Genomic DNA, 22,720 nt, shown 5'->3' with positions numbered 1-22,720 from the left:
AATAATTTAATATTAAAAAAATAATTTAATATTGACAAAACGCGATGGTAATAGATTTCTAGTTTAGAAACTTCTATGTGGCCTCTAGTATTATCTATTGATAATATGAGGAACGGACGCGATTTTAATGCATGATAGGTGCACCATAAATATCGAGTGATTAAACCCTAAAACTCCTGCGGGGCTTACCAAGAAACGATATTTAATCCGACTCGTTTAGAAACTGATAGATAAGTATCTTTTATTTGTTGCACGATGATTAGTGCGTAATTGCAGTGCGTTAGTTTGTCCCTGTTTGACGTAAGATATTTCAGATAATGGTTGGCCCCTATATATATATATATATATACTTTTTCATACATGATAATTAAAATACCTTTTCCTTCTGTCATACATTTTATTTCTATTCTTATACATTATCGCGACGAAGAATCGCTCGTTACATCTGCCACGTGTGCGACGAAATACATGGCGGCAATTAACGTATTACCTACATATTACGCATTATACGAATTAATAAATATTGAAATAATTATTTACAAATGACTTAAATCGATAAACGTTTAGTAATAAAACGATATGGAATGTGTATCGTCGATCAGTGAAATTAGATCACCATTGACGAGCCGATAAAATTAATAACTGATAAAGGACGGCTCGTCGTTCAATTCTTAGTAATTAAACAAATATCGGTAAATTTGCGCTTTTCTCAGAATAAGTTGGTTGAAAATAAATTATGCTAATCTCACTGAACGTTTTGATGCGATTATGAAAGCTAAGCGTATAGATTTTTGCGAGAACTTATCGATATCGAATGCTTATTATTTACAGTAGGCCTTCTTTCGTATTCCCCCCCCCCCCCCCCAAAAAAACGATGACACACAGAAAAACGTAAGGTAGTAAAACGTAAGCAGTAAGTGAATTACAGTAATCACAGTAGAAATTGTATAAGATAAATAACGTAAACAATAGCAAATAAAAAATATTGATTTGCTTACTGCTTACGTTTTATTGCATTTTACTGCTTAATTACATTTTTTTGAATGCCATAACTTTAACACGAAACACTTCATTCAAAACACTTCATTCGAAACACTTCAGATTGTTCTCTTCTTAACGTGTTTATTTCTTCCTCGAGCGTCGAAATAACATTTATTTCTTTTCCTTACTCGGTATCAGGAAGCATAACAATCCGCCAACTGAAAACAATCAATTATTCATTTTTTTATCAAATCAAGTGGATTTTTTATTTTTTACTTGAACATCACTAAGTTATTCTATCCGTTAGATCCAAGTTTTAGGAAAGCTGTTCAGTAAATTCGATCCTCTGAGCAATATTGATTTTATGTTGGTGTCGTCATAAATATTTTCTGAGATAGACATTTCGTTGTACTTACATGTGGTGATACCAGCCACCAGGAATATAGGGATCTCGCAGCTGAGATCCAGCAGCATACCGAATGCGAGATTACTCGTCACCGCGCCGAACCTTCCCAAGGACACCATCATGGACACCGCGGCGGCGGACGCGTGCGTAGGAAAGATGTCGACCGCAACGCTGGTAATCACGAAATTCGCCGTGGCTGCCATCAGAGTGAACACGCAGGCAGTTATAAGGATCTGCAGCGAGGATCTCACAAAGTACATACCGAAGCTAGCGATGCCAGCTATCATCATTGTGGTCACTAAAGGGAGAAGAAACCGTCGGAATCTTATTCTCGTTAAAAAGAGATAAAGAGAAAAAAAAATTGTAGATAATGCTAATTTATCAAACGACACTATTATTTATACAGTATTATTTAAAAAACTCTCCTCTGTTCACATTAAAGATAATTCTTACCTGGCATTGTTCGACGACCAACTCTATTTGCTAGATATCCAGAGGCGACATTACCGAACAAGCAAACAGCGTTGATTGTCAGAGAATTAATGAACACTCGTTCATCTATGTGCGGCTTGCATTCCGTAGTGCCTTTGTTTGTTAAAAGCGAGAGCGATTCTTCTGGAACAGTGTGATTTAACGTCTGCGACTCACGTATTAGTTCGCAAACCGTCACGGATACATTCGGATGCGATTGATGATAGTTCTCGAACCGATTGAACAATTCCGGTTGCCAGAGATTAAAAGCGTAGTACCTACCCAAATGATCGATAATAATGATAGAAAACAATACATATATAATATTACGTATATAATATTTTTTATTAAGTAATACTTTATTTATATAACAGATAAATTCTTGATTATTGTGCCAAAATTAACAATATAAAAAATAAAAGAAGAGAATGTAAGTTTAATATCTTAGTAAACAAGTTGACGTTATTTATTGTCATTTCAAGTAACGTCTTTATATAATATAATGTCAATTTAACGTTAAAAATGACGATAAATAATATCAGCTTGTTTGCTGGGATATAGAAATCCTCTTTTCATTGACAATATTTTATATATTAGGTGTTGGAATTAATTCGTAGCGTTTTTAATGAAAGAATGTTATTTATTTCACATGAGCATTAAAAAATACATTAATGAAAGTACTTCCCATCACTTGTAAAACGCTACGAATTAATTCCAACACCTAATAAAATTGCATAATTCTCTCTTTAAGTGCTTTTTAAAGAGAATATATTAAAGATAGACTCTTTCAAAAATTAGAAAATTAAAAATACTCACCCAAACATATTCGTGAAATAAATTATCCACAAGAGAGAAGCGTACTTTAAGATAGGTGGCGTTGCAGTTATGCGCAATTGCCACCAAATATTTTTCAACAATTTTATCAGCATGTCCGAGGAAGACAATGGCGTCTTGTTCTTTTCTACTTCGAACACGGCATCGGAGAGAAGTTCTTTCACCTAATAAAGGTACATGACGTCATCAGTAGTTGATTCTGGTAATGCTATTTTGAAAAATAAAAATTATTTTTCCCTGATACTTACCGGAAACTCGTTCTTATCACGTCCTGTATTCACCGCATAGATTGTTTGAAGAATCGCGAGAGCTTCGTCAGTCTTGCCTTGCGACACCAGAAATTTCGGACTTTCCGGATACGTTAAAGTTATTACGGCAATAATGAAAGTTGGTACGCTAATAGCGCCAAGGAATAATCTCCAAGAATTATATTGAATACCGTAAAAATTGAAGGATATCGGCAATGGTATTATTATCCATGCTAAACCTGAATGAACAAATCCATAAGTTAATATTGGCTTTCATATATTATTCTGTTATTGTGATACATTTAATTGTTTACATAAATAGAGCATTTTTAAAGAAAGCAATTCTAGATTCTTTTTTATCGATAATTTAAAGAAAAGAATTATTACCAGGCAATATTAACCAAGCCAGAGTGAAGAAAAAACCTAAGTAACAGATGCTCTTCGCTCTGTATTTTTCCGCGTGAGACTCGCCGAGGTACATATATATCAAGGAACCGGGTCCGCCCATTCTAAAAGTAACAAAAAAAAAATCATATGGAAGCACGATTAAAATATGTTACACATTTGCCGTTTTCATTATTGTATTATACTTACAAGAATCCGCTTATAATTCTGAACGCTAGCAGCAGCTCAAAATTTTGCAAGAAACTCGTGATCAGCATAACGATACTGTCGCCGAAGAGAGTTATCAGCAGAATATTTCTTCTTCCATAGACACCTGCGAAGACTCCCCAGAAAAGTGCGCTGAACACCGAGCCTGAAGCGATTGAACATGTGTAATTCCATTAAATAATATATCTGTATCATTTCTTTACTTCAAAAGTAACACGACTCAGAAAATGTGATTTTCAAATTATCACTGTGAGTCAGGTAAACATTACCATTATCAATTTCATTAAAAGTGAACTTCATCAAAAATCGTCAAAATTATCACACAATTCAAAAAAGGTGATCTTCTAAGAATTATATAACGAAAATGACAAAAATGACTGTCAGTGTTACACTTTTTGTATTAATTTTTTTGCATAATATTTTTATGTTACTTTCTAACATATCCATCTTGTCAAATTAACACAAAAATTTGAATGGATCATCTAAAGGACACGTGAAATGTTGTGTTAAAAAAATTTACCTGCAAGAAAAGCGACATTTAACAATCCTTTCTCTTCGGATTTCATGTTTAGATCACATTCGGCTGACGGTAGGATATACGCGCTCGCCCCAAATTGGCAGCCGACGCAGACGAACATCACGCCGCAAACCAGCAGAAAAGTATATTGATATCTTCCATTACCTATAAATGATTATAGCAAATTTTAATAAGAATCTTGAAAATTGCGTGACTATTATTCATATTATTTATAATATTATTTATGTATTTCTAATATTTTTTTTTTAGTTATGTATTATTTTACAATAAAATGCTCTTTCACAATGACTTACCACATATTTCCATGGCTTTCTCAAAATCTGCGATATCTTCCTTGGTCCCATGATCCTTAGTCTCCTTTTCTAAAAAGTCAAAATGATTTTATTCATTTGAGAAATTTTCTCTGATAACAATACGGTACTTGTAACAATGCAAAATGTCTAAAATTGGATACACCATCTAAGATTACGCCTAAATGATAATATTTAATTTTAGTTCAATTGTTATAAGTACGAAAGCAATCAGCACCCAGTCATATATCTAATAAATTTATTTAAAAATACATATACACAAATGTATCGTTCCAACATCTAACTTTGATCGTAATAGTAAGTACTTCTTTTACCTACGATATTCATATAAGCAGTTCTGTTTCTAATCTTAATATTAATTTTAATTTTTTTTCTAAAATTAGAAAAATTTTTTTACATAATAAAATGTCTGAAATATCTGTAGAATTTACGCTGTAAACACGTAATTCAAACTATATCGCATTCACGTACACCGTATAAATTCATGTGAAAACACGTGCAAGATCCGAACAGAAAATAATTATTATTTACACTTCGTTTCTTTGATAAAGCCGCAAAATTTTACGATATGTCATGCACGTATAAATTGATTACGCGCGCCCAAATTTTCCTATGTTATACATCTTCACACGAAGTGAAATTAAAATAATGCGCATTTTGTAACGTCGACATCATTTAGCCTTAGCCATATCTCTCGTGATAAAGATGCATATTTTCACTATGCCATCTCGCAAAGAAACATCGAAGTTATTGAAATTAGTGTATCAACTTTTTGTAACTGATTGGAGTTAAGTAAATAGACGTCAACAGTTATCGGATGACACAAGTGTATGTATTTATTATTATCTTCATTAATTGAACGCAATATCGATTGATAAGAATTTCTTATGCTGAAATTTGGTTTGCAGTATCGTTTTCAGCATCTAAAAGTGTACAAAAAAATCTGTCTGGCCCAAAGCAATAAAAAAAAACATTTTTTGTAAATTAATATAATGTACGATAATCTGTAATCTTTGAAAAGTTGTGCATTACCGCGATTGACTGCAAAGTGCAGTTTCTAACAGCGGTTTCCTTTCATTATTCAGTTATTTTCCTATCAAACTATTGTAAACAATATCATCTAGGCGCGTGTATGCGGAAATATTAACTTGGAGTAGGAGGAGAAGATAATAAAATTTACGCGGACTAACAGAATTATGATGGCTTGCTTCTGACTTACTAATTGATGCAGTGATACTGATAATTAATGTTAAATATGCACAAAATGAGCTAGTTAAATCCTTCTGAAATTAATTGCGTCAATATAGGAGTATTTTGATGTTGCGATCAAAGAAGAAACATACTGCGTAATATCAAGTGACGAATGAGTTTATCAAGTTTCTCTCTTTCTCTCTTCTTCTCCCTCTCTCTTTCTCTCTTTCTTTCTCCAAAATTATACATGAAAAAAACAGTTTTGCTAAAAATTTAGCTAAATACCGACCTGGATATAATTTTGTTAGATCGCAGAAGCGCATGTAGACAATTTATTTATATTTGATTTAGTCTTAGAGCCACACACACACAACTATTTTTATATTAATTTTGTTAGACTATATAAAAGTAATTATTGGACGTTCGTTTATTAGTTGTTAGAATGTCAAAATTTTTTATTCATTATATTTGAGCATCCATTAATTATTTTCAATAAAATTATTTTTATATCTGTATCTAAGTAAATTTTTAAATTTTTTAGCAAAATCTGTTCTTTCCGTGTATGAGAATCAAGAAGAATATCTCAATATTGCAAATGATAGAAAAAAAAACGCCGCTACGTAACGTTAAAAGTGTAGCGAACGAATTCATTAAATTCTGTTGAATCAACACGTGTTGCATCAAAAACAGTTAATATATGTCACAAGCAAGAGATGCATTGTGTCATTGTAAACATTTCCCAAGTTTGTTCAAGAAAATTTCCACGCTTTGTTGTCATCATAAAATTCTGATTGACAATTTGCTTAGATCTACGTTAGAGTCATAAGTGAACGTAGTGTGATTATTCTTGAATATCATTCTAACACTGATTCTATTTGTTAAAGCTTTTGAGAAGCTTTTCGGATAAAGACATGAAAATATGAAACATCTTCGAGTAAAGTTACTATAGAACTCATCTTTATTTCATCATCCATATTTTTTCTAGTAAACTGCACGTATTCGTCTCGTGCAAGTAATGTTATTTTCCGATTGTTTTGATGCAAACGTAAATCAGTATGTTGCACCGCGTTGACGTAAAAGCTATTGTGAACTGAATTTTTTTACTCAGTTCTTGAAATTCAATTATCTTATAGATACAATAATTATGAAATGAGTGGTACGCAAATTCTTCTACTATTGTCCCTCGCGAGAAACAATTGTTCGTAAAATGCAATGGCAATTTGTCATGGTTAATTAAACTGTCTTCAGAAAAATATCTTAGCACTTTTCTCTCGAAAATTTGCGTAAATGTACAGTGCAAATTAATATCAATTCTACTCATGTCGTCATTTTGATGTCGTTGTGGTGTTAAAAATATCATTTTAACGCCAAAATGACAATTTTGATGTCATTTGCCGTGAAGCGACATAAGATTAAGTGGCACGTGCGTCCGATAAAGAACTTTGCCGGATTTTAATCGAATAATTACACATAAAGTGGCAAGTTACAGTAATAAGTAGAAGAGTAATTGCTTTTTGCCATTTCAGCAGAATTGATGCCGCAACGATTACATTATGGTTTGCAATATTTTTTATTTTGAATGACTTATGACTCAAACGCAATGGAATATTTTGAAACAAGTTCTGAAAATGAAAATATTGTAATAACTCTGTATAAACAGTAAGTCAATCATTTACAGAGTATGTAATAACATTTAGATATATATGTTAGATTGTGTGATGATAATGAGAAAAGTTAAAGAGAGATTTTTTGATTGAAAAAATATATTTAGGTTAGGCTTGGTATTTATTTTTTTTTTGCTCGTGTAAAAAAGCAAATCGAAAACTTGGCACCAAGCGGAAGCGACAAAATGGGAAGGCAACGTTCGCACCAATTTTAAAGAATCAGATTTAAATCAGTTGGCGAAACCCAAAGATATCTCACAAATTCGTGCCAAACGAGAAAGTAAATGAAGAATAGATTTCAACTTCCGTCTCATAATCGTGTTGTATTGAAACGCGCTCCACTGAAGTCTCACAGAATCATTAAAACGTCCCAAGTTTAATCTCAATTCTACGATTAATCTCTCTTTAGCGTTATAGGAAAAAGTTCACAGAAATTTTAATTTCCGATCTTAAAAAATCAATTCAACGTGCACAATATTTATTTAGCTTGCAATGCAAATCTTTCAATTTTTACTTTTTAGACATTGGATGTTGTTGAAAATATTCTGAATACAAGACTGACCTATAGAAAGAGAAATGGTGGAGATGCGGCTGACCATGATGCAGTGGAGATGTGCTTGAAAAATTTCCAGGACCAGAAGCAGCTACGGCAGTCAAGTCGGTTACGAAGAAGCCTAATCTGCGACTGTCGATCGTGGATGGTAAAGAAACACCGGTAGCCTCCCTTAGACCTTAGTGACGTCACGGCGTCACTCGTTGATGACGATAGATCAACGTATCGATCGGTGCTGCTCGTCGCGGCGCTTTAAATATTACCTTCCTCGCGAACGGGAGCGCGATCGCGCGAGTAGGCGCAATCCGAAAATCCTTCCCCACTTATCGTACCGCTCGCACAATTGGGGATCGCTAGTCCGTTATTCCATACATGCACTTGCGTCGCAGTAATTATCTGTTACGAATATCTATTGTAAACGTGCTTGTAATAGAATATGTGACGCAACTCTTGCACAACGTTGTAAAAATTCAATCTGGCAACAAATTATTTATTTATTTATATTTATTTATTGCAATTATCACATATTTTTTTATTATTACTGACTCGAAGACGCATGTATGTAATTTATTTATTAATATTCGCAAGAATTAAGCTCTGAAAATTCTTTTTTTTTTTTTTTTTATGAAAGTGTGGTTTACAATACACATTAAAGGAACTTATAAAAATAATCAAAGTTTATATAGAACGTAATGAAAATGTAGAATATAACATATAAAAACTTTCTCTTTATTTTCAGTATCAAATTTAATTTTATAGATAAAATTTCTTATTATTTTACATTAAAATAGTATTTCTTACTTGGAACAAAAAAAGTTATTTGCTTAAATCAATTAAATTGGTGAGAAAGTGGAATTTTACGTGATTTCACATTCACAATCAATTTTTAATTAATTTATTTACGTTCTTTTGAATCTTGCTGCTTTTTTTCACACATCGATGAATTAATGATCTAAATATTCTAAATGAGATTTCTAAAAATAGATACACCTGTCACGTGGCACTCCGTATATGTGTGTACGCGTAGCATAAATCACGCGTAACAACGAAGACCCAGAATTAAGAAATATACGCAGCAATGAGAATATGCCGACTTTCGGTAGAACAAATGATAGATTTGTTTAATTAACTTGTAATCTCTCAGTTTGCCATTGCGTCGAGAAGCTGCTAGAGAACCTGTCAGACGGAAAAGTTAATTCTTACATGATCGGTCTGGCAATATTTGCTTTAATTACGAACGAATTAAATTGTCTCAAGGCGACCACCAACGGCGAACATTTTAATATAAATAACAGAACTCATGATCGCGATCTCGTTTTAAGCGCGATACGCTCGCTACTTTTCTTTTGAGTGAGCGCTCTTTACCTCCGAAACTTGAACAAAGGGATGCTCCGACAAATCTTATTATTATTGACCATTGGAATACTCCGTAACATCAAATGTAAAAAAGAAAAAAATGATTAAAGTTCAATAACGTTTTAAACACCTCGGAATGTTTTGCAGTATTTATGTAAGAGAGACTGTATTCGTAAAAATTCGTATTTGATCTTCCATAAAAATTATGTTTTATATGATATAAATTACTCATATTAAGCAAATATGCGACAAATATATTTTTTCTAAAATAACTGTATTTAAATATGTATTCTAACATATTTGTATATTATTTATAAATAAGAAAACTCATGTTTAATAGGCTTTGGATTAAATTTATATTATAATTTAATTCTAAAAACTAACAATAAAAAATGAGACAGTTGTTTAGAATCATTTTAAATATATATATTTATTTCCATTAACCTAAATGCTAAACATAGATTACTTAACTGATGAAACTGTTTTCTTTTTTTAAATTAATGTGCAGAAATTAATTTTTAATAAAGTAAAAAGGAATCTCTTATGTGCTTCATCAATTGATTGCTTTAATATGTGTGTGTGTTTGTGTGTGTGTGTGTGTGTGTGTGTGTGTGTGTGTGTATCTGTGATTAAAATACGTTCTTTTAGAGTTACTTTTAGAGTGGAGCTCACTTTGGAGAGTAAAATCTCACTCTTAAAAATTAAAAATTGAGCCACTTATTTTTCAAAATTGGCTCAATTATTTTCACATTTTAGAAAGAATGTTATTTCTGAAGTTCTTTGAATTCTTGTTACAGATAACGTTATTCATCCTTAAATATATCGTAAAGTTATAACAAGAGTTAATAACGAGAAGGTGTGTACAATAGGTGTCGGGACGATGCAAGCAATTACAAGAATGTTTGTCTTGGGTGCGGTTCTTCTTTCATTAAGAGGACCAGAAACCCTTGAAGAGCGAAGAATTAAATTAATGTTCATTGACCTGAGAATTAGATCGATGTTCAGTTCAATTGACGCTATAAATTACAATATTTGTTACAGAGAATAAAAAGTTCAAAAACAGTGAACACCTTTTATATTGACACGATTACATAACATATTTACATGACATATTTGTTATGGCATTAGAGATATTGACATTGCAGAGTCAGTATCTAGGGATTTTTCGAGATGACAAAACGGCAATTATGTTGATATATAATTCCTAATATTAACGGCTCATTACGATAACTGTAATTAATTAACTGTAATTACTGCAAATCAACCGTATTTTAATCAGTACATAGGTATAATTTATAAAGTAAATTGTTAAAAAAAATAATTTAATAAATATTTATTTCTTGTTAATGTAAAAGTATACCTATATAAAACGTATTTAAAGAATAAAAATAAAATACGACTAACGGATGATTTATGAAGAAAACGCTTTCAATTAATTTGCGTCAACATATGATATATACAGTTCTTGCATCTCTCATTAAAAATCTCATTGGGCGAAACATCATTATTTTTAGTTAGAGACATTTGATCTTTTATTGAGATTTTCGTTTATTCATTTGTTTACATGAGTTTGCACTTATGTATGTGTGTGTATGCGCATGCATACTGAAAATATTATAAAAGTAACAATTATAATAGTAAAAATATATGATTATATAATTCTACAATTTCATCTACCGCTGGATCATCGCGCGAGCGTGCGCACACACACACGCAGATATACATTTATTTCATACACACATACACACACACACGAACGCACACACGCGCGCGCGCGCGCGCGCGCGCACACACACACACACACACACACACACACACGATATTTCATATGGCAATAAAAAAAAAACTAATGCCCGTTTTTACCAATGTATAGTATAAATTGACTTTAATCTCGATTTAACTTACTCTTCGTCTTTTTCTAGTTCTAAAGACTAGAAAAAGAAGAAGAGTAAGTTGAACCGAGATTAAAGTTAATCTATGGTGGACATAAAAGAGAATAATTTTAGCAATTTTTGTTAAAAGAATTATATACAAATATCTTTTAACAAAAGTTGCTAAAATTATTCTGTTTCAGTCTTTCCATTACCGTATGAAAATTAATATAAAGATTTCTAAATTATAATCGCCTCGGCTATATAGGATCATGACATCGTAAGCGAGAAATGACGTTAATGTTTTTTGTCATTTGTAATTAAAAAGAATTTGAATAAAATAATGATCGCTTTAAAACTCTTGTAAAAATGGGCCGAAGCTATGCTTATCCTTCTTGACAGTCAGTAAATAGTCGTAAAAAGCACGTGACGTTACGTTTACCACCGTTTACTCAAACTCATATCTAATTTATTTTCACTTCTTCACGTGCTTTTTACGACTATTTACTGGCTGTCGGGGAGGGGGGGAGGAGGGGGTTAAAGATATAGCCTCTGACTATGTAACAAGTGTTTTAAAAAGCAATTTCATTATTTTATTTTATCTAAATTCTCTTTATTAACAAATGGCAAAATGTATATTTTAATGTTTCTCACTTACGTCACGATCTTGTATGATTACGGTGACTGTACGTAGGACATACAATACATCTTACAATAATTTTAAACTGCATCTGTTTTTTTTTAATGAAAAATATAATAACATTTCTCTTTGTAAATATATGCTATTTTCTCAATCATAAAGATTTATCAATCATGAATATATAATTTTGTTTTTATGGATTACTTATTACGACTGTAATAATAAGACTTACTCTTACAAAAATGTTTTCTAACAACAAATCAATAAGGTATGTTTTATAATTACAAGTAGTTTTATATTATATATTCACGTATCTTATTGAATTATTGACTATTAATAACGCTTTAATTGTGGCATGTTTCAAATAAAAATCATTCATTGTGGAGAAAATTAAATTAACGCAACTTTACACAACTGAATTAATAATATTGTTAATAATTAATTATGTTTGCATTTTTAAATTGTATTTTTGTATTTTTGTGGAAAATTGAGTAGCGGTGCGTATTTTAAAATATAAACTGAATTTATTGTAATTCATGAATTAATATTAAACCGATGATTTATATAACCGATGATAACTAATAAAAATTTAGAAAAATTTCAACGTCCTGTTATTGTGGATGAATGATTCAGTCAGTTTTTGTGAATATTTATATATCTTCCGTAAATAAAAAACTACTTTTTATAGCGTCTATATATATATATATATATATATATATATATATATATATATGTATGTATGTATGTATAGATTCTCATATGTATAGTATCTCAAAATTCACAAATCAAAATATTATAGCAAGAAAATTTTTGAAAAATTAAGTAAGAAAAACTATATATATATATATTTTTATTTCAAGCAGTAGTTTTTGAAACATAAAGGCTTAAGTATAGCCAATTATTACAGATTACATTAGACAGTCACATGAATTGCACGTGCAGTAGTATTAATAAGCGCGCATTTCAGAATTTAAACATTTTAAACAAAGTCCGTAATTGACTATATTTAAATCCTTATTATTTTACAAACTTTATTGATTAAAATAAAAATGTATAAATTTCTTTACTTAATTTCTTAAAAACGTTCTTACTGTGTATTTTGATTGACAAATTTCGAGACACTATTTATTTCTCATTATATAGATTATACTACTCCATTAAGAAGTTAAATATATGTATTATATACTTATGCATTTTATACATGTATACTTATCTTATAATATTATGTTATATTAAAAATAATATAGTGTATAAAAATGAAATTAGAAAATTATACTTTATCGAATTAGCATATAAAAAGAAATCATTTGTTATTAAACATTTTTAACTAATATGTTTCAGATAAAAAGTTTCTCAGACTCAGTTAATCGTGATGATGATCCGGAAACTAAGATTGCAATTAAAGAACTGATAGAAGAATGCGAAAACGAACTTAGGGAAACCTTAGACTATTTCAGAAAAGGATTTTATTAGAAAAGTATTGACTTTGAGAGATCGATCGTTGATTCAATACAAAAGAAATGTAATACATACAATTATTTGTATAATTCTTCTAAAAATTTTTTTATTCATATTACTGCATATTGTGAATTTTTATCTACTTCTAATTATTTCTAATATTTCTTAATATTATTGTTGAAATTTAATAATTTATTAATAGTCTGGAAACTATATTAATAAATTTATTGTCGAAGTTGATTATTTTATGTCATTATATTTAAATATTTTATATAAAAATACTTTAATGTGTACTAATCCAATGTAGTGCGAATAATGAATTCACGAACAATCATTTTATCTAGATCCATAACTACTTTATCTTCAGAAAATACAGTCGACATATATCGTCTTATCATACGGTATTCAATAAATAATAAAACTAGGATGACACTTGATTGTGGTATGCTCGAAAAAAATGCTATTAGCATTATTTATCCTTCCATCCTTATTTATGTTTAATAAATGATGAAGATGAAATAGAATAAATAGCGCTAATCCTCAAAGGAATTCTATATTTCCTAAAAGGAAAACAAATTCGATAAAGTGTAACATAACAAATCCTTTACTTTCCTGTTTGCCAATATTAAACAAAAACGAAACGATCATTGCGTCATATTGTGTCTCTTACTGAAAAGCTGGAATCTATTTGACAAGCATAAGTTTTATTATTGTTTTCTAATATTGAAATTTGCTCTTTATTTAAAATTTTGCCGGAAGATTAACGAGGCCTTTGTGATCCAAATTGCTCGACTAGCTAATGCTTTCTGCTCGATTAAGATTTAATGTCCAGTCCAATTATCGATATAAGTCGCACTATTCGTTATTGAAAACATAAAATCACAGTTTAAAATGTGGACATCTTTTATGGTATATTGACACGACCTTCCAAATACATGCATTTACATAACATATTGTTATAGCATCAGTGATATTGAAATTGTAAACTCAGTATTTGAGGATCTTTCGAGATGATAAAACGGTATTCACAATTATGATAATATATTCTTGATAATATATTAACAGCTCATTGCGAGATTATATTATACTAGTCAATTGTATAATTATTGGAATTCAACAGTATTTTAATCAGCAGAAGGGTGTAATACATAAAGTAAGTAGTTTAAAAAAATAATAATTCGATAGATATTTATCTCTTGTTAAAAAAATAAAAATGTCGTCATAAAAAAAAACAATTTAAAGAATGCCAAAACCAAAAAAATTACTACAGAACCCCACATGAGTTATATATAAAAAACATTTTTTCGGTCAATTAGCTAAAATTATTACATTTCTTGCAGCTCTCATTAAAAATTGCAATAGGAAAAACACTTTTATGTTAAATTTTTAAGTTAACGGCATTTAAAACAGATATCAACATGGGATTTCTAAAATTATTATTAAATCTCACAACACTTGTCAATTTACATATAATACTGATCACAAACAGCGTTTTTTGTACCAACAAAACGGATAATTTAAAAATTATCCGTTTACCCAATAATACAGTACCATTATTCTATAACATTTCTCTGTTAATGAATCTTGAAGAAGAGAACTTTACTTTTCACGGTGAATCCAATATAGAAATTGAGATTCGTTATGCATCGTTAAATAATATAAGCTTGCATTCAAAAGAATTAGAATTAAATGAAATGGCGACAACGTTAATTAATGTCAACGGTACAGTTTATAAACCAACAGAACATTCCCATGACAATAAAACGGATATCTTGACACTCAATTTCAAAAATGCATTGTCACCCGGCTTTTACATTCTTAACATGAAATTTGCCGGTATTATAAATGAGAATAATATTTCCGAAAGTGGTTTTATAATGTTTCCATATACAAATAAAGGAAAAAATAATACGTAAGTATAAAACGTTAAAATACTAAAAAGTATTATATAAACTTTTGTAAAATATTAAAAATACTCGATAACATGTTGTAAAACATATTTTTTGCAAATATACTTAAAAACATTTTTCAGTATGTAAATGTAATTATAATGTATATATTAAGTAATAATTAATATTAGAATGCATATATTGTATGTATAATGTAATATTTAGTAGCTTTAATTCAAAATGAAAAATAGTATCAATTTTTCTTTTAAAAAAATTATTATAATGGGTTATTTAAAAAGTATCCGCGGTTTTTTCATTCGAAATTGAACAAAAAACCGCGGATACTTTTTAAACGACCTAATATTATCATATAACAATATAAATGCTGAGTATTCTTAAAATTTTTATATCATCCAATGTAAGTGAAAATTTGTCATTACTTAAAACATTTTATTAAATTGTAGATTGGTTGCATCGTATTCGGAGCCGAAAGGAGCTAGACGGATGTTTCCGTGTTGGGACGAACCCGCGTTAAAAGCCATCTTTAACATTTCTATAATGCATCATGTGAAATATCTAGCATTGTCAAATATGCCTCTAGTACAAAGGGAATTTTTTGAAAATGATATGACCTGTACGTACTTCAACATTTCTCCAATAATGTCCACTTATCTTGTAGAGATTATCGTATTCCGCATGATTGATTTTCATCATCTTTCCAACGAGAAAGAAACCATCAATGTGTGGTGCAGATCGTCTTTGACATCGCAAATAACATTTATGTTTAATATCACTGAAATAGTCACGCCATTCTTGATCCAATACACCAATAATTCCGAAAAGATACCGAAAATGGATCACTTTATCATACCAAATTTTCCGGTTGATGGCATGGAACAATGGGGACTCATCACTTATAAGTAATGAACATAATTAAAAAAAAAATTAATTAAACTATTAAAATTAAGCAAATATTATTCTTAGTATTCAAAATTCGATAATTTAGAATGTGTTTGTATTTCACAGATATAAAAAAATGCATATTTTCATGTTTAGATTATCTAAAATATTTAATGTGTTTAATATATATATATATACATTACGAATTCCTACTTTTTTTCAATTCAGTTACGTATATGTATGTATATACAAAATAATGCTAAAGTGTGACCCAATCCCTGAATCTCGGAAAATGCTTTAGAAAAATAAAAGTTTTAGTATATTAAGGGAACAGATGATGAAAACATAGATTTATGAACAATTTCTTCACTTCTAGGTAACTTTATCCAAGATATATCTCCCAGATTACAATGGAGATACCTCCTGAATAAGATTATCCGTAATTTATCTGAAAGTGAAGAAATTGAACATTGGAAGAGCCTATTCAAGGCCAAGTCAATATGATCAATATTTTCTTATATAGAATCTCCATTTTTCGCACTCTCGTAGTTTACTTTAAGAGCTTTTCAAAACAATCTATAAAAAGAGCACTATTTATTAATATTTTATGAATTACATATATAAGATTTAAAAAATGAGATTTAAAAAATTGCCGACATTAGGATAATGAAAGATGTTCAATTGACAGCTCAAACATATTGAATATTGTTCAGGGGATCACGATTTTGATAATTTCATTTTTTAAAGGTCAAGGCCATAAGAGGTTTCTCTCTTTTACATACTTATATACATAAGAAAATATTTTTACTGTACATTAAAAAAATTATATATGTATACAAAAAATTCACATATCTGAATTATTCGCAAATAACATAATTATTCAAAAATACATTACATTAGATTGCAAGGAACATTTTATAATTTTATATTACGTTCTGTCTTTCAGAGAATCATCAGTTATCTATGATGCTGAACAACATCCAACCAATAGGAAACAAGAATTAGCAGCGATAGTAACACATGAAATTGCACATCAATGGTTTGGTAATTTAGTCACACCGTCTTGGTGGTCATACCAGTGGTTAAAAGAGGGACTTGCTTCGTTCTTCCAAACATACATCATAGACAAGGTTATTTAATATTATTATATAACATAATGCAAAGTTGCTTATTATTGAAAAAAACTTTGAATTACATTTTAATGTAAGATTAAAATGTGATAGTATTAAATAAGACGTTTTCATCAAATGTATTAAGATATATAATATAGAATTAAATAAAAGATAGCGGTGCTTTAATTTAGAATTATATTTTAATATTGAACAATTTTAAGTAATCTCCAATATATTTAATAGTAATTAACTAGATATGCCTCTTTTTAAAGAATTCGACTCGAAAAATTAATTAAATGTAGGCGCCATAAAAAGTAAAGTTGCGAAGTTTTAAAATTAGAAATGACGAACAAATTGATTTTTTATTTCAAATTCGGAATTTTTTTATATTCATTCACTCCACATATCAATTTGTCTTCAGATTTTCGATGATTGGCGAACAATAGATTATTTTGTGATTGACATATTACACTACAGCTTAAGGGTAGATAAAGGCGAATTAGGTCCTATCACATTGGAACCCGATAATATGTTTGAAAGACTGGATTTGTTTTCTTTTGTAATTTATCATAAAGGTAAGATTCTATAAATATAATTAAACTATTATCTATTACATAGATTATCTATAGATTTCTTAATGTACACAGTACAAAGAAAAATTTAAAATAGAAACCTGAAACAAACAAATTCTTCTTTTGCACAATATACAGGATGTTGCAAAATTCACGCCCGCGAAGTTTGTTTTAGCATAAAGTATCACGTCTTTTACTTCGATGGAGCAAATTTTGAAACATCCTGTATATTGTACAAATGAATTGTTTGTTTCTGTTTTCTATTATATATTTTTTTATAATTGCATAAGTGTATTACATTGTGTATCTATCTTAATTTTATATATACTTAATTTTATATGTCTGTATCATTAATATTTGATTGCGCTATTGTAGCGTCAACTATATTGCGTATGTTACAAAATACTATCACCGACGAGGTATTTCGAAAGGGTCTTATCATATATTTAGCCACGCAGTATGTAACAAATGTTTATTATATATTACAGTACTAAGTATCATAAATGTAATAATATCTTTTCTATTCATGATGAAAAGTGTACTATTTTATTAGAAAAATAAAATTAGACACACTTGAGATATCGGATTATTATTCAATTATAGACCATACACACTTTACTTTTTAATAATTATAATTTAACTAAATTAATTTTGAGTTAAATATATTCTAAATTTTTACATACATAATCTTTATCAATTAAATTATACATTAATATTCACGTAGATTCTTCAATGATAAATTTAAATTTCCCGATGACCATAATATTAACAATCGTTCTTTGTTTAGTGAATATGGATCAACCACTCCAGATGATTTGTGGGCCGCCATGCAAACTGCTTTAGACGAATCTGATGTCCCACATGAATATTATAGAATAAAAGAAGTAATGGATACATGGACAAATCAAAACAGTTATCCCGTGGTAAACGTGATGAAAAATTACACAACTGGTGAAATAACAATATCTCAAAAATGTGTTTGCGGACAGAAATCTAATAATGAGTGGTGGATACCCATAACATTTGTCACGCAGTCCAATCCGAATTTCTCCGGTACTGCACCCCGATATTGGTTACAACCAAATCAAAATATAACCTTTAAAATTGATCCAAATGATTGGATTATTGTTAATATACAACAAATTGGTAAATATGGTTCAATTAATTAATGGTGCTTGATTTATTTTATTTGTTCTATTGTCAAGTTTTACATCCTTCTGCAAAGTTTTAAATCATTCAACTTTATACTTATTATTTTATCTATAAAAACTTAAAAGAAATTTGTATAATTACGTTCTCCGAAACTTTAGCCAAATATTAATTGAGTATGTGCGTGCGCGCGTGCACGCGTGAGTGCGTGCGTGCGTGTGTTTGTTATATTAAGAAAAGACAATTATAAATATCTGAAAATATGTCTCAATAATTTCATTTAAAAAGATCTAATAATGTATATATACATATATGTGTATATACATATATATATATATATATATATATACATATATAAAATGAATGATGCAATAGGATACTATCGTGTAAATTACGATATCAAGAATTGGGAAAAAATTTCAAATTACTTAAATTCTGAGGACTTCACGAATATACATGTTCTTAATCGTGCTCAAATTATCGATGATCTTTTTGATTTTATGGATGGAAGAATAAGTGGATTTGTCTTCATTAATCTTATAAAATATCTACAGCGAGAAGCCGATTATGTGCCATGGTATCAATTACTGTTCCAAATTATACCATCGTTAAAGAATACTATTTTCCTACCAGAGGCCACATATATCAAGGTAGATAACTGAGTTCTCTCTCTCTCCCTCTCTCTCTCTCTCTCCCTCTCTCTCTCTCTCTCTCTCTCATAAAAATATATCTGTAATATTATAGTCGATTCTTTAGTTTTTATAGTTCTATGTTTATATATTCTTTGAAATGTTTTACACTTATATATATATATAAAACATACATATATATATATGTATATTTGTAAAATATATATATAATCGAAATATTACGTCGTAAATATGATATCGTTTGCATATATTTTATATAGAATACTTTTATTAGTATAAATATAAATAAATAATAAGTCGTAACATTTATAATACGTAATTTTATAATGTCATATCTTATCTTTATAGTAGAAATAGAGAATATTATCGGTACGCGGTATATATAATAATATAATAATCATTTTCCGAACACATAATGCTCGCTATAATTAATAGTATTAATACACACTGACTGCAATGCTTAGTGTATTTTACATGTCTGGTTTATATATTTAAATTATAGTGAAATCACTATAATAATATATAGCGGTATAAAATAATATATTTAATTATAACTATATCATCATACGTGATGTATTTTTCTGAGAAGTCATTTTGGACAAAAATATGGCCTTTTTTATAAAAAAAGCTAAGTCATCCATCAGATATATGGTCAGATGAAGTTTCTTAAATTTGTGTAAAGAATCATCCTTCAAAAGCTTTTAAAGAACTTAATATTCTTTAGAAGAATGTAATGCAATACATGGAGTATCTCATCTAAAGCTACATATTCGTAAAGTATTTTATCTCAAAATAACATTATGAAAGTTTTCCGCAAAATATTTACAGAATGTAAGAGCAATATTCGAATAATTTTTTAATGTTCCATTTATATATATATCGTTACATATTCGAAACATATTTTATATATATCCTGCAAAAATTGTAATAATCTCAAAAATTTCAGGCGCTGAGATCCTCAAATTAATCTTTACTGAATTTATTTTTGTAATATATATATAATAAAAGAACGTATGTGCATATTATTTTGCACACTTCATGAATGTTTCAATTCGTTCTATAAAAATTTTTTGTCCTTTCAGTACATTAGGAATATAAATCGAACTTTTCATAAATGCAAATAATCCAAATGTAAAACCACTACATTATTATTTCATGATTTCTAGGTAACCATAATGACACTCCTTAGCTATCTTCTTCGAAATATAGGATACTTAGAAAATACTGATGATGATGATATTACAAAACGGATAAGACTAGAAGCCATAAAATGGGCATGTACCATCGATGACAAGTTTTGTAAGAATACGATCGCTTTTAAATTGAACCAACATCTCGCGGATCTCGAACTTTATAGGTAACTTTTATACAATTTCAATTATCCTATAAATTGAATTTTTGGGTGTGTGTGTGTGTGTGAGAGTGTGTGTGTGTGTGTGTGTGTGTGTGGTGTGCGTGTGTAGCACGCACGCGTGTAAGTAGCATATCGATATATCCAAATCAAACAGTCTCCTTATTGTTTTTGTCAATCAACATTATATGTTATTCTAATAAAGTAATGCTTAGAATGAATATGACGTTGTATGTAAAAATATCCAATAAATTGTTAAGCGGTTTACTGATAGAATCATTTTTAATTTGTTTCTTCATTATAAAATAATTAACACGTAAAACAAGAATTATATAGAATGAAAAAGTAGTGCAGAATTTAATTTTACAATGCAAAGTAGTTTAATAAAGTATAGTACATTAATATATGAAACTTGATAAAATAAACAATTATTCATACATATGAAATATATGCATATTTATTAATATAGATAAATATATTTTTTAGAATGTTACCAGGACATAATTTTATGTATTGTATTGATTTGATGGTAGCAAATAGAACTACTTGGGATAAAATGTTGGAATTATATCAAAAGACAGATTCAAAAAAGGAAAAATTTAAAAAAACATTGTTGAAAAATTTGAGTTGCCCTGAAAATTCTGATATTATCATCAATTATTTAAATATTACAACATTTAACACTTCATTATTTCATGAAAAGGAACGTTCATTCATCATCAAGTCTATTCTTGATAAGCATTTGAACAACACTTTGATCCTTGACTATATTTTAAACAATTTTGAAACTATAAAACCCAAGTAATACCATTTTTCTTTGTAAATATAGTTAGTCTCAATCATAAAGGTTTATTAATCATGAATATATTACTTTGTCTTTATAGATCACTTACTACAACTATGATAATAAATCTTATTCTTCGGAATGTTTATTACGATGAACAAATCGATAAGGTGTGTTTTATGATTCTAAATTTATATATTTATTGACTTATCGACTATCAAATCAATAAAGCTAAACTCAAACGTTGGCGCATTTGAAATAAAAACCTCTTGTTGCGGGAATATAAATTATTTCAACTTTATATAAAATTAAATTAATAATAACATTAATAATTAATTTATTATATTCATTATTAAATATCTTCAATTAATCCGTTTCAGATAAAAGTATTCTCGGACGCTAATTTTCATGATCCAAAAACTCAGAATGCAATTAAAAAACTTATACAAAAGCGTGAAAATTTTCTTAAAGATAGCCTAGAGACTTTTAAAAAATATTTCTTTTAGAAGCGCATCAACTTTAATCAAAAGAAATCAATATAATACAAAATATACATTTATCTATCTAAATTTTCTAAAAATATTATTTTTACTACCATTCGTGAATAATTTTTTACATTTTTTCAATTATTTCTAACATTTTTCAATGCTGTAATACTTAGTAATTTTTAATAGAAGCTATACGATATATATATATATATATATATATATGTTATAACAAAATTTATATGAAACGTCAATTTTCTGTATTGAAAAATAATTCATATAATATTATATAATATGAAATGATCTTTGAAGTCATTTATAAAATATTTTTATGACCACAGTATTCTGATTATTATATTAGATACAGCTCGAGCACATGTAATTAAATAAATAGTCTTTGTTGTTAAAAATATAATACTATTTAAATATAATTTTTTTATAATAATATCGCTTATTCTAACAACGATACTTAAGCTATTTACAGTATTACTATTATTATTACAACGTATACTTGCTCGATTTGGAATATAAGAAATAAGTAATGACGTCACCTTGCAATGATGATGTAATGATGAATTATCTGTAATAAAAATAGCTTTATATAATTAATAATTATTATAATTATATAAATATAAAATATATATCTAAAAAACACATCAAGTCAAGAGAAAGTCAAAATAAGTGTACATTAAAA

At 28.8% G+C, this 22,720-nt stretch overlaps 3 protein-coding genes across 3 annotated transcripts; 2 read left to right on the top strand and 1 right to left on the bottom strand.

Moving 5' to 3' along the window:
- Window positions 1–377: 377 nt before the first annotated feature.
- LOC105149805 (synaptic vesicle glycoprotein 2C) lies at window positions 378–8,048 on the bottom strand. The gene is made up of 10 exons (XM_011062479.2): window positions 7,819–8,048; window positions 4,384–4,452; window positions 4,073–4,234; window positions 3,535–3,697; window positions 3,328–3,449; window positions 2,941–3,179; window positions 2,675–2,856; window positions 1,841–2,136; window positions 1,398–1,685; window positions 378–1,199 (listed from the first exon to the last, which is right to left on the bottom strand). The coding sequence occupies exons 1-10, from the start codon at window positions 7,853–7,855 to the stop codon at window positions 1,153–1,155; spliced, it is 1,605 nt and encodes a 534-aa protein (XP_011060781.1). The 5' UTR covers window positions 7,856–8,048; the 3' UTR covers window positions 378–1,152.
- Window positions 8,049–13,426: 5,378 nt separating this feature from the next.
- Window positions 13,427–18,832, top strand: LOC105149889 (aminopeptidase A-like). The gene is made up of 7 exons (XM_011062615.2): window positions 13,427–14,287; window positions 14,475–15,046; window positions 15,488–15,943; window positions 16,870–17,053; window positions 17,457–17,610; window positions 17,983–18,064; window positions 18,395–18,832. The coding sequence occupies exons 2-7, from the start codon at window positions 14,553–14,555 to the stop codon at window positions 18,774–18,776; spliced, it is 1,752 nt and encodes a 583-aa protein (XP_011060917.2). The 5' UTR covers window positions 13,427–14,287; window positions 14,475–14,552; the 3' UTR covers window positions 18,777–18,832.
- A 324-nt stretch (window positions 18,833–19,156) lies between these two features.
- Window positions 19,157–22,128, top strand: LOC147908623 (aminopeptidase N-like). Its single transcript, XM_087409528.1, has 5 exons — window positions 19,157–19,406; window positions 20,573–20,763; window positions 21,244–21,558; window positions 21,642–21,711; window positions 21,922–22,128. Exons 1-5 carry the CDS (start codon window positions 19,257–19,259, stop codon window positions 22,045–22,047), a joined length of 852 nt encoding a protein of 283 aa, XP_087265654.1. The 5' UTR covers window positions 19,157–19,256; the 3' UTR covers window positions 22,048–22,128.
- Window positions 22,129–22,720: the final 592 nt, after the last annotated feature.

Source organism: Acromyrmex echinatior, chromosome 9 (assembly GCF_024713525.1).
Source record: "Acromyrmex echinatior isolate Ae372 chromosome 9, ASM2471352v2, whole genome shotgun sequence".
Taxonomy (NCBI): Eukaryota; Metazoa; Arthropoda; class Insecta; order Hymenoptera; family Formicidae; genus Acromyrmex; species Acromyrmex echinatior.
This window is presented reverse-complemented; position numbering and strand designations above follow the sequence as displayed.

Excerpts from the sequence above, each read along its gene's own strand:
- LOC105149805 (XM_011062479.2), bottom strand. The coding sequence starts at position 7,855 with ATGGTCAGCCGCATCTCCACCATTTCTCTTTCTATAG. Across the intron at positions 3,698-4,072 it reads AAATGTCGCTTTTCTTGCAG|GCTCGGTGTTCAGCGCACTT; the intron begins GTAAATTTTTTT and ends CAATCGCTTCAG. Across the intron at positions 3,450-3,534 it reads AGAATTATAAGCGGATTCTT|AATGGGCGGACCCGGTTCCT; the intron begins GTAAGTATAATA and ends TGTTACTTTTAG.
- LOC147908623 (XM_087409528.1), top strand. The coding sequence starts at position 19,257 with ATGGATGGAAGAATAAGTGGATTTGTCTTCATTAATCTTATAAAATAT. Across the intron at positions 20,764-21,243 it reads GCGGATCTCGAACTTTATAG|AATGTTACCAGGACATAATT; the intron begins GTAACTTTTATA and ends TATATTTTTTAG. Across the intron at positions 21,559-21,641 it reads TTTGAAACTATAAAACCCAA|ATCACTTACTACAACTATGA; the intron begins GTAATACCATTT and ends TTGTCTTTATAG.
- LOC105149889 (XM_011062615.2), top strand. The coding sequence starts at position 14,553 with ATGGGATTTCTAAAATTATTATTAAATCTCACAACACTTGTCAATTTA. Across the intron at positions 15,944-16,869 it reads TGGGGACTCATCACTTATAA|AGAATCATCAGTTATCTATG; the intron begins GTAATGAACATA and ends TCTGTCTTTCAG. Across the intron at positions 18,065-18,394 it reads ATCATATATTTAGCCACGCA|TGAATATGGATCAACCACTC; the intron begins GTATGTAACAAA and ends TTCTTTGTTTAG.